The following is a 12,264-nucleotide window of genomic DNA, read 5'->3' on the forward strand; positions in this document are numbered from 1 at the left end:
CCCATTTTCCAACAATACCTGGACCTTTCCATATCTAGCAGTCATTTACAATTTGTTGCATGTTATGAGAGTGTAATAACAGTTTAAAATGAAGAGAAACACAAAAGCGGAATTTGAGTTTAGTGGTTTAGTGAACAAAAAACACAGCAATTGTACATGAATAAGAGATTTAACATGTTCATTCTCATTTGAAGTTTGAAATGTATACAACTATTTCCAGTAAAAGTTTTGAGTCTTTTACTCTTACATCTGCAAAAACAGGCCATAAAATGGAAAATATGTCCAGGCGTTTTTCCCCACACAGGGTAATTCTCTCCTCTCTCAGTGTCCCTTCACATGCTGAGGTCTTGGTGGTACTGCCAGTGAATGTTCCTGTTGCTCCTGTTTCCTCTGGGTCACTCATATGAAGATTAGATCAAATGGCCATGAACTGTCCTGTACAGTCTGGGGACATGACAGTGGCAGAGAATGACACATGGAAGATGGTTTGCTTACACCAAAAGTTGCTCATCTTTGTGCAGGTCCAACACTGACATGTACAGCAACATGCCTGTGGACTTCTTCATTTCTTCTGGAGTTATTTCAGTCCAGACGAACAACTCCACAGTGGCAAAGCCGTAGGGGTTGATGAGTTCTGGGACAGTGCCTAGGGCGTGGCAGACCGGGGTGGTGATTCCCCTATTAAAAAAGGGGGACCGGAAAGTGTGTGCCAACTACAGGGATATCATACTTCTCACACTTCACTATAAGTACTAATTTAGTTGCCTCTTGGCTCAATGTTAACGATGCTCAAGATGCATTCAAGAATATCCTTTATACTTGCCAAGAATCATTAAATCAGTCGTTTCACCAGACGGGATTCAATTGGAGGAAGTTCCTGTTTTTCCGGTTTGTCCTCTAGATTGTCTCCCCTCTTTTCTGTAACACTCACCAGTCAGTCTGACATCAGCTAGTGAGGAAACCAGTCAGCATCTATCATGGCTGTTAACATCCCAGGAGTGATAGCGATGTCGTTTTTCTACCTGCTGGTCCTTGGGACCGGCATCTGGGCTTCTTTCAAGTCCAAAAGGGAACAGAAGAAAAGTTCGGCCTCTGGAATAGAGATGGCTCTGCTGGGAAACCGGAGCATTAACGTGGTGGTGGGGATCTTCACAATGACAGGTGAGGAGAGCACCGCTAACAACACTTGGATGGAAACTGGAACTACAAAGTTGTGATTGTTAAAGAAATATATTTTTTAAGAATATAAATATATTTTTGGTTCTGTAAAGGGTTGGTGTCTTATGAGCTGGCTGCACAAAGTTCCAGTTTCCATCAGGCAACAAGACACTTTGAATGTATTGATATGTTTGTGAACATAAAAATAAATGTATGTACAAAGCTGTAGCATGAGGATGAAAGCACTGCATAGAGTTCCTCCACAAACACTGTAATGAAATATAAGCTATGAAGTATGAGAGTTAAATAAGTGATTGTAGGTTGTCAGCTGGAATGAAGAATGTGAAAACAAAGTTACCCTTGATGTTGTTTAGTCTTCTGAGCCAGAGTTAAGAAACCTAAGAAAGGATAATAATAAGTATTAAGTGTTCACATTTATTACAGTACTGATCATTATTTGTGTTCATGTAGACAAGATGTAAGTGCTTCTAAAAGCATTGTTACTAAGTTTGATTACACTACAAGTTAGACTCTAATGGTCAGATACAATCTACTTCTCACTAAATGAAACTCTATGAGATTAAATATATTGCTAAACAATGTAAAACACTGCACTTGGTCTCAAAATAAACTTGAGATAAACTGCATATACTGTAAGATAGAGTCTAATGCAGGTATGCATGTTATGGCACAGTTCTGCTCAACTCCATTCACTGCAGACCACAGAGATTGGTCAGAGAGAATCATCAGCAGCACTTCCTGCACTAACCCGCTATTTATAAATAGTCAATATTTTAAAAAGTGTCCGTTAAAAAACATTTTTGACCTCTGTTCAAAAAGCAGTTGTTTGTGCACTATCTTCCTTGCTGTGTGTTGATCCATCCTGTAGCTACATGGATCGGAGGAGGCGTTATTGTTGGCACAGCTGAGATGGTGTACACGCCCTCAATGGGACTAACCTGGACTCTCTTGTTATTAATGGCTTACAGCTCATCTTTTATTGTTGGTAAGAGTTTTAAATTATATCTGACAAAAATAATGTATCCAGACAAACAGGGAGATGCTTCATAACTTGAAACTCAAACTGACATGTTGACATGGTGTGTGTCTCCCTTCAGACGGCAAAAGAAAATCAGCCACTTTTGCTCCGTGAAGTAATCTAATATGGCCACTATTCTAAAAAGAAAATGAATCTTTAAAACTTTGTTCCAGATTTTAGCAGTCAATGTTAAAATAAATCTATTATTTGATAAATGGAAATAGGCACCGGTCATTATGCAGGTTATTTCTTAATTTAAATATAATTACTAACCTGCACATTTAATGATCATTTGATGACTTTATTTATTAGTTGTAACTAACAATACTTATTGTTATTAAACTGATTACTTTTTTTTAAAGATTAATGAATCTAATAGAACTTGTGATATGTGATCACCTTTTAATTGTTGTTTTATTGTTTTTCTAATTGTGACTTGCCCTGTCTTCTTTTAAATGAAGCTGGCACGGTGTTTGCAAAGCCAATGAGAGACAGAAAGTGTATGACGATGCTGGACCCTTTCCATGCCAAGTATGGAAAAGTGTTAACAGCTGGACTGTCCCTGGCTTCACTTTGTGTTGACGTGGTGACTGTGCCCACTACACTAATTGGTTTAGGTACGGTATAAACATATGCATTTTACCAACATATACATATATATGTAACTGTGTTTACAATTCCTTTATCTGTTAAGTGAAACAAGTGAATACATGTAAATTCTACGCTGTGTAGATATGACTTAGTACAATGAATGTAAACTGGTTAGTTACAATGTTTTTGACAGGAGGGGTTATGAGCGTGGTCCTGAATGTGTCCTTCAGTGTGTGCATCTGGATCTCTGCTGCCGTCGCCATCACCTACACACTGCTGGGAGGTCTGTACTCTGTGGCCTACACAGATGTTATACAGCTTGTGCTCATATTCTTCAGCTTGGTGAGTTTCCTTTACTTTTAGTTTGTATGGTGTCCGGCTTTTCGTTTGAAGAAAATAATCTTACACAAGGCATCAAAAACTCCAAAGGACGTCTTTAAAAGTGTGTGTTCATTATTTCCATTTGTATTTGTCTCTGCAGTGGCTCTGTGTTCCCTTTGCTTTGATGAACCCTTACTCCTTGGACATCAGCCAGACACTGATGAACAACACCTTACATGCTCCCTGGATTGGTACACCGGGAGTAAAACAGACCTGGATAATGATTGATGATTTTTTATTCTTTGTAAGGAAGCAACAATACAGCTGATGTCAAATTCATTCTAGTCTTGATAAATATCTTCAGAATGATGATAAATACACATTTAAATAGTGAAACATTTTTTATTTTAACTAAATAATCAGACAGATTGTAGGAACAGGCTGTAAATAAAGCAACAAATCAACTGTTTTACTTTTAAGGCCCTGGGAAATATGGGATTTCAGTGCGTCCATCAGAGGACTTTGTCGGCATCTTCTACATCCACAGCCAAGAGAACTTGTTTTGTTTCTGCAATGATCTTACCTGTATTTGGAATACCATCAATTCTGCTTGGGGCAGTTGCTGCCTCCACAGGTATTAACATGTTCTAGATACTCGGGTAAACTGGGAAAACAAATGTCTCTTTATACCTGTGTGTAATTAATTATATAAGTTTAGTACCAGGAACTAAGAAACTCCCAAACATTTACTTGCTCAAATAAGTGTCAGGCACAGATCAAGGAAGGTACTAACTTACATGACAAATGGTGTTTTTAGGTTGTGTAATTATCATAAACAAATATAGTGCTGAGTGTTGTAAACATCTCCTGAACGTGAAAGGAGATAACAGCATGTCTACAAATGAATGCACATTTTTTTCATGAAGCCAAATGCTGAAATATTTGTGTTTTGTATTTAAACCTTGTAACAGCACAGATATGCAAATTGATCACATCTATATCTCTGGATGTTGAAAACAATACATTTAGTTGTATTTACATCAGGTAAAAAAGGGTTGTAGCGTCTAAATGGCTAAATAGACAGAATCATCAACACAATATACAATGGTGTCATCTGCATAATGATACATGTAATAGCACAGTATGGACAAAACAGTATATTAAAGGTTAAAAGAAAAGAACCAGAATGGATCTCTGTGGCACACCACATAGTAACAGCAAGAACATGGAGTGTTAGTCCCCACCCTTGCATGCTTATGACTGTCAAATAAACAGTTTTGAACCAAGAGATATCCCTCCTTAGGACAATACTTTTGTATATGCCAAGACCTTAGCATGCTAACATTACCACTAAACCCAAAGAACGGCGGGGAAGTAATCCGTTTTCTTTCATCAACCAAAGTACTTGACAAATTAAACTGTATGGAACTATATGAAAAGTCAGGTGATCACCAAAGTCAGTACAATTCATCCTCTGGGCACCAAACATGTTCCACATTTACTGTCAATCGTTGCTGAGTTAATTCAGTTTGTACCAAAGTGGTAGACGTGTGCGACATTACCAAACCTCGATGCACCCCCATAGTGTCGCTAAAAAGTAAATACCAATATTCAATATTCAGATTAGGGAAGTGCAATGGGATGTGGGGCATGTGACAACATGTTAAATGTCGCACAATTTCACATTTTACATCACATAACTTTTGATGATTGGATAATTGTGTCTGTTTATGATTTTCCTGGGCCCACTCTGCTCCATGCTGTGCATCACACAGTGTTTAGTTCACTCCTTAGTATACACAGTACTCTCATTTCAGAATCACTCAAACAGATAATGTGACAATTTTTCAGTCTTTCCTTCTTTTGTGTCTCAGACTGGAACATGACTTCCTATGGCTCTCCATCTCCATATGAACGTGGGGAATCAGTTCTAGTTCTGCCCATCACCCTGCAGCACCTCACTCCGCCATTCATCTCCATCATCGGTACTGCATGTGTGGCCGCTGCCGTCATGTCGTCAGCTGACTCTGCTTTGCTTTCTGCAGCTTCTGTCTTCACCTCCAACATATACAAGAATATCCTGAGGCCTCAGGTGATAAAATGCACTTGTTCTTTCAGTTTAGTTTTCATTAGCATAAAGGAAGTGATAACAGCAAAAGCAAACACCAACAAACTCATAGATTGTGCTGGAGAAGTAAGAAAACCCAAAGGGCTTGTAGTAAAACCTCCTACGATTTACAATGTATCATAATACTGTATTATGTAGTTGGTACATAAACATAGACTCATAACACACATACTGAGCACATTAACTACAGTAGAGGTGTTTATTCATATTCCTCTTAAATACTTGCACCATGGCACTGTGTCAGTGCCCAGGAGGCTCACTGGCACATCTCCATGTTTTAGTCCGTACTTGGTCTGTTTGGGGACTTGAAACAATGACCCTCCGCTACAGAGCCAAGTCCCTACGGACTGAGATACGGCCTCCTCCAAAGACTGCAGGAGAATATAGATGGAAGTAGAGACCGTCTTGTGATGGTTGCACTCCAGTTGCAATGCCAAATTGGGCGTAATGTGGGGGTCCAATGGCCCCTTCCCCACTTCCCATGCCCTTCATGAAACCACATCAATCTTGGACCTCAACCTTAATTTTGGTCTCAACTACACACCTGTATCTTTCACGGTTGCGATGCTATTGAGATAAAAACATCTGTCGACAGACATATAAACACCCGGCGAAGTATTACTGTGGTAGTTCATGCAGTAGATGTCATGACATACACACACACATACACACACACACACACACACACACACACACAAGGTAAAAACAACACCACTGCTGGTAAAAAAAGTGACATGATAGATAAACAAACTAGGATGAAGTGTGAATAAGAGAAGGAGAAAGTGAGAGAGTTATTTTAAAGCAGGAACAATATTTTGCTGTTTAACTGTTGTTCTTCTTCTTCTTCTTCTTCTTCTTCTTCTTCCTCTCTACTTTCTTCTTCAGTCATCAGACAGAGAGATCCAGTGGGTGATCCGTGCTTCTGTGTTGGTAGTGGGCTTGGTTGGTACATCGCTGACCAACCTGAAAACCAGCATCTTAATGTTCTGGTTCATTAGTGCTGAAGTGGCCTACATCATTATCTTCCCTCAACTCGTCTGCGTCCTCTTCTTCGACATCTCCAACGGTTACGGTGCTGTTATGGGCTTTCTGATTGGATTAGTGTTAAGACTGCTCAGTGGAGACCCATCACTTGGGTTAGCACCGGTCATTCACTTCCCAGGATGCACTCTTGAGGACGGTGTTTATGTCCAGTACTCTCCGGTTAAGACCATCTCCATGTTGTCTGCCATTGCTGCCATCTTGTTGTTCTCCTACCTGGCTTCTGTGCTCTTCAACAAAGGCCTGCTTCCTGAGAGGTGGGATGTGTTCAAAGTGAAACAGCAGCTCTCACCAGAACCACTGACAGCAACATGTGGCGCCGCAGAACACAATGAGAAGGAGAAGTTGAATAGAAACAACTCTCAGACCGAAGCATCAGAGCCAATGTTTAGCACAGACTGTTAATGTTCCTGTGTGTACAGTACAATGTGTTTCCTTATAGTAATATAGTTACTATGCTGAGGGTTTCTGTTGCAGTACCGCAGGTGTCCACTGGGACACATTGTCAGAAAGGTATAATGAATGAAATATAACTGCTTTGAATGGGATATTGAAAGTGTGGTGGGCATAGATATGTTGTTGCCGTGTTATGATATTATAAAAAGTACTTTAGTAATATAATAATACATTATAACGGTGTTGTAGACGTAAACACGACAGACATGTGAAATATTTCAGTTATTAAACTGAACATCTTCACCAGATGTGTGATGTGAAATTCTTTCCTGTCTGAAAAGTACAACAACATTTCTACCATTGTTCCTTATAGGACTTATAACTTGTGAGTGTGTGAATACAAGAAGTGATTATTTAATGTTATTGCAATAGCAGATACTCATATTTGATGAAGCAAATCAATCAGCAGTTAACCTGAAAGTGAGGTGTAACGGTACGATCAAGACAGAAGGGAGGTGGGACTCAATTGCACGACACAGAGGCAGATAAATGTAGAATGGAAATAGTCTTTACTGAAAACTTTGCAGTTTCTATGGTACACGCATGGACAATTGATCATACAAGGTATCAAGGGGTAATCCAGGAGCAGAGTCAGGTCACGGAAACAGGTTTGGTACACGGGTAGATACTCAGCGTAACAGCACAGCAGACAAGGATCAGGCAAGGGCAGAATCGAGTCATGGAAAAGAGGTCGAGGAAGCCGGGGAATCAAACACTTGGGAAACGGGAAACAGGAAGACGGGACTAATGCTGGAACTCTTGACATCGAAGTACGAAGACGAACTGGCAACAAGAGACAAACAAAACAGACTCTATACACACCAAGAAGTGAGAAGGAACGAGACACAGGTGAGGACACTAACGAACAGATTGGGAACACCTGGGGGTAGGAAGTAGAAACAACAGAGAACAGGTAATTAACAAAAATAAAACAGGAAGTACAAACACAACACAAAACATTTAACGAACAGGCCGAGACCTAATATGAGGTCTGCCTGGCAGGCTCATCTTATCACAAAAGAATCAACTGCAGTTTGCAGATGTGGCTTAAGTCTTATTGCCAATGCTTAAAGAAACCATGAGGTTAATACGAGGCAGGACATTTCCAGAGTCAGTGCTTTTAGAAACAACAAACTCTTGTTCTTATCAAAGATACATATATTTCAAGTTCAGTCGTTTATCTTACGGATGTTGACTGCATATGTATAGGTCTAAACGTTGCTTCAATAAGTACTTGCCAGCATATAACATACTGTGTGGACTACATTTCTTACACTCTGGAACCCTGAGAAGAATTAAGTATGTTGAAACAGATGTAAATAAGCAAGGCTCAAGAAGCCACCCTGGCGGCTGCTTTGCACAACTTTTAAAGCATCAGATCTTCATTGGTTGTGGCCAAATGTGGAGTTTTATAATGAACATTGTGAAAATAATCTTGGACCAAGGTTTCTTAATGATCAAAGTACTGGAGCCAAAGGAGCTGCAGGAGACCGACGTGTTGTCTTACACTGAAGGTGTTATAGAGTCTAGCACAAGGAGAACCGATAATAAACAGTAAAAGCGAGTAGATGCAGTCACATTGTCTGCCACCATACATTCAAGCGTCCAGCCACTTTCTCTTGACATTTATTCTAACCAAGGCCTTCCAGAAATTGTTTACCTGAAGATGCATCACCTCGATGGCTCCTCAAATCCTCGTCAACACATTATAGCTGTGTCTCAATTCAGGGGCTGTGATTACGTCACAGCAGCAGCAACAGGGCTGTCCCATTTCGGAGACTCCTTCAAATGCAGCAGACAAATGTGGCCTTCTTTTTCCTGATTTGGAGGATACATCTGATGTATCCTTCACGGCCGCACGTATCCCAAGATTCATTGCGCGCCCAGAGAAGCACACAATAAAGCCCCTGCTGTCTCCTGATGGGCAGTTTCTGTGTGTATATATCCCTGGCTGTCTCATTGGTCCTTATCAGTTCGTCATTCAAGTTACACCTTTGTTCTGGATGTTTCCCTCGTGTCTTCCTGGTTTGGGGTTTTTCTTTTTGTATTTCATAGCTTGATCCCTCTGTTGTTTTGCATTTGTACTTTCAGCTTTTAATATATTAAAGGCTCGCTTTTTGTTATAATCATCGTTCTGTTTACTGCATTTGGGTCCTCACCCTCTCCCCACCGTAACAGTTGTGAGAACAGTCTGAACTGAGAATGGCCTTGTAGAGGTTGTATTTGACCTAAAGCCTATGTGGATGTTCTCAGCCAGTCTCAGTCTACAAATATGTACAGAGACTGTGGTTTGACCATATCGACACATGTATAGTAAAATTTGTTTATATTATAGGTCCAAAATTCTTCAACAGTATTGACCGCAATGTTGCTGGTTCAGTTGCATTGTTGCATGTAAAAAACTCTCTCTCTCCATTTCCTGTCTGCATCTTCACTGTCAAAATAAAGGTGAATGAAGTTAGTTTACTTTAATTTACATGAGGTATGTTTGTGTTTTCCTAAGATTCTGTGCTCATCATACAGAAGGCTCAGAAATTGACTCAAATGTTGTCATTGTTGCCTTTGACACTGTCTGTTGTGCTGTGTTATGGCCATGGCCTTATTTATCTGCAGGGATTACTTTGTGGATGCATGCACCTTGTTTTCCCTATTTAAGTATGCAGATTTGGATGTGTGACCGCCGCCCCTTGATTGGCAGCGGCGACACCTCCTCCTCCCACCTTGATGAAGACCAGCTATGATTGATGGTGCACCTGTTCCGGCTCTCCAATCCAAGGCGCCCTGGAGACACTGGTGACTACAAATGCCTAGCCAGCTTGACAGTCGGGGCTGCTGGTCTTGTCAGCCATATGCCTTGTACTCGTGTGTGTGGATACTAGATTCTGTATATTGCATATTGTCGGTTAAAATTCTGTGTTCTGCAATTGTTTTCAAATTGTCCACCATATTTAATAAATACATCTTATTTTACCATCAACATCTAGTTATATGTTACTCCCTTTTCACTTGCCGAGCCGGGGCGTAACATGCTGTCATTTTCCAAAGCACTTCTCAGGAAGCAGTTTTTTGTGGATGAGCCGGTAAAACAGGTAGGAGAACAAGATGATGGAAGCGAAGACTGGAGAGCGTTTAACATAAATACCATCTTCAAGGGTGCATCCTGTAGCCATATCAATGGCTAACAGTTGGAGATGTTGAAGAAGAAAACACAGACCAGCTGTAGGTTATCAGTGAACTAAGACACCATAACATTACGATGCTGTTTCAGACATTAGTGAATGTGCTAACCAAGCCTGCTACCAACACACAGCCAAGGATCATCCACTTGATCTCTCTTTCTGATATATGGGAGAGAAGAAATGCAAAGATAGAGACATGATGAGCTGATTATCCCAGTGGCTGAATTCTACCATCTGTCTCACCTCAGCCCTATTGTTCCTCTTTCTATTTCTTTATTTACCTCCTCCTCTCATCTCTAACCTTGTCTTTCACTGGTACAAACTTATCCCAAGTTTCCCTCCTGTCTTCCTGGTTTGGGTTTTTACTTTTTGGATTTCACAGCTTTTAATATATTAAAGGCTCGCTTTTTGTTATAATCATCGTTCTGTTTACTGCATTTGGGTCCTCACCCTCTCCCCACCGTAACAGTTGTGAGAACAGTCTGACCTGAGAATGGCCTTGTAGAGGTTTGTATTTGACCTAAAGCCTATGTGGATGTTCTCAGCCAGTCATCCACTTGATCTCTCTTTCTGATATATGGGAGTGAAGAAATGCAAAGATAGAGACATGATGAGCTGATTATAACAGTGGCTGAATTCGACCATCCATCTCACCTCAGCCCTGTTTTAAATTTTTCTATTTCTTTTTCCCTCCTCTCATCTCAAACCTTCTCTTTCACTGGTACAAATTTATCCCAAGTTATCAAAATAATATTGTAGTTGTGCTGCATTATTGTTAGGGATTTGGCCATCAGGGGCATTCGGTCTTATATCACATATGGTCTTATATCACATCTCTCGAGATCCCTTCCCCAGTGCTTCCTCCAGCCCGGCCTCCTGAGCGGCTCCGTTTACCTCCAGCACGGCCTCTCCACCGGCTTCCAACCCTGCGTCCAGCACGGACTCCAGTGCGGCCTCTTGCCCCGCCTCCTGCGGTTCTTACAACTCTAAACTCTAAATCCAGATTGAAAAACCTCAAATAAACTATTATTATGTAAAAAATCACACAACTGCGAGATCTTAGCGAGAAAGGGAAGGTTAGATATCGGCCTATAGTTGTCTAAAACCTCTGGATCAAGACTAGGCTTTTTAAGAAGTGGTTTTATTACAGCTACTTTAAAGGATTGTGGTACGTAGCCAGATAATAGAGACAGGTTGATCATATTTAATAACGAGGTGTTAATTAAGGGTAAAACTTCTTTAAACAGTTTAGTTGGAATCGGGTCTAAAAGACAGGTTGATGCTTAGACGATGAGATTGTTGAAGTTAGTTGGTTAAGGTTGATTGGAGTAAAACAGTCTAGATATATTTCAGGAGTTACAGATGTTTTTAAAATTCCAACAGTTGAAGTTAAGTCGTTACTGATTGAGGTCAGGAGGAGATTAATTTTGTCTCTAATAATTATAATGTTATGGTTAAAGAAGCTCATGAAGTCGTCACTACTGAGAGATATAGGAACAGAAGGCTCTGTAGAGCTGTGGCTCTCTGTCAGCCTCAGTGCTGAACAGAAGCCTGGGGTTGTTCTTATGTTCTTCTGTTAAGGAAGAGTAATAAGCTGCTCTGCATTACGGAGAGCCTTCTTATACGTTTTAAGATGATCTAACCAGACTACACGAGATTCTTCCAGTTTAGTGGAACGCCATTTACTTTCAAGATTTCTCGACTTTTGTTTTAGCTTGCGGATTTGTAAATTAAGCCATGGAGCTTTCTTTTTCTGTTTTATGATCTTCTTCTTTAGAGGAGCGACAGAGTTGAGTGTTATTCGCAGTGAGGCTGCAGCGCTATAAACAAGATAATTAATTTGGGAGGGACTAAAGTTAGCATTGGAGTCCTCCATTATATTGATATTGAGCCCTGGTATTGAATTAAGTGCTGGTGGAATCACTTCCTTAAATTTAGTCACAGCACTTTCAGATAAACATCTAGCGTAGGATATTTTGCCTACTGGCTTGTAGTCCAGTAACAGGACTTCAAAAGTTATTAAAAAATGGTCTGATAAAAGAGGATTATGTGGACACACTGAACCATCCAAAATTCTTCACCCGATTAAAAATATTTCTTATATTAATTTAAGAAATTAAATTGTATTAATTTAGTTGCCTCTTGTCTCAATGTTAACGATAATCAAGATGTATTCATGAATATCCTTTATACTTGCCAAGAATCATTAAATCAGACGCTTCACAAGGCGGGATTCAGTTGGAAGAAGTTCCTGTTTTTCCGGTTTGTCCTCTAGATTGTCTCCCCTCTTTTCTGTAACACTCACCAGTCAGTCTGACATCAGCGAGTGAGGAAACCAGTCAGCATCGATC

The 12,264-nt window shown here is 40.2% G+C and overlaps 1 protein-coding gene across 1 annotated transcript; it reads left to right on the plus strand.

Moving 5' to 3' along the window:
* Nucleotides 1-977: 977 nt before the first annotated feature.
* Nucleotides 978-6,754, plus strand: LOC115020273 (high-affinity choline transporter 1-like). The gene is made up of 8 exons (XM_029450224.1): nt 978-1,161; nt 2,048-2,164; nt 2,659-2,814; nt 2,982-3,130; nt 3,270-3,413; nt 3,590-3,743; nt 4,984-5,201; nt 6,123-6,754. Exons 1-8 carry the CDS (start codon nt 978-980, stop codon nt 6,681-6,683), a joined length of 1,683 nt encoding a protein of 560 aa, XP_029306084.1. The 3' UTR covers nt 6,684-6,754.
* The last annotated feature ends 5,510 nt before the right edge of the window (nt 6,755-12,264 follow it).

Source organism: Cottoperca gobio, chromosome 15 (genome assembly GCF_900634415.1).
Source record: "Cottoperca gobio chromosome 15, fCotGob3.1, whole genome shotgun sequence".
In the NCBI taxonomy this organism is placed as follows: Eukaryota; Metazoa; Chordata; class Actinopteri; order Perciformes; family Bovichtidae; genus Cottoperca; species Cottoperca gobio.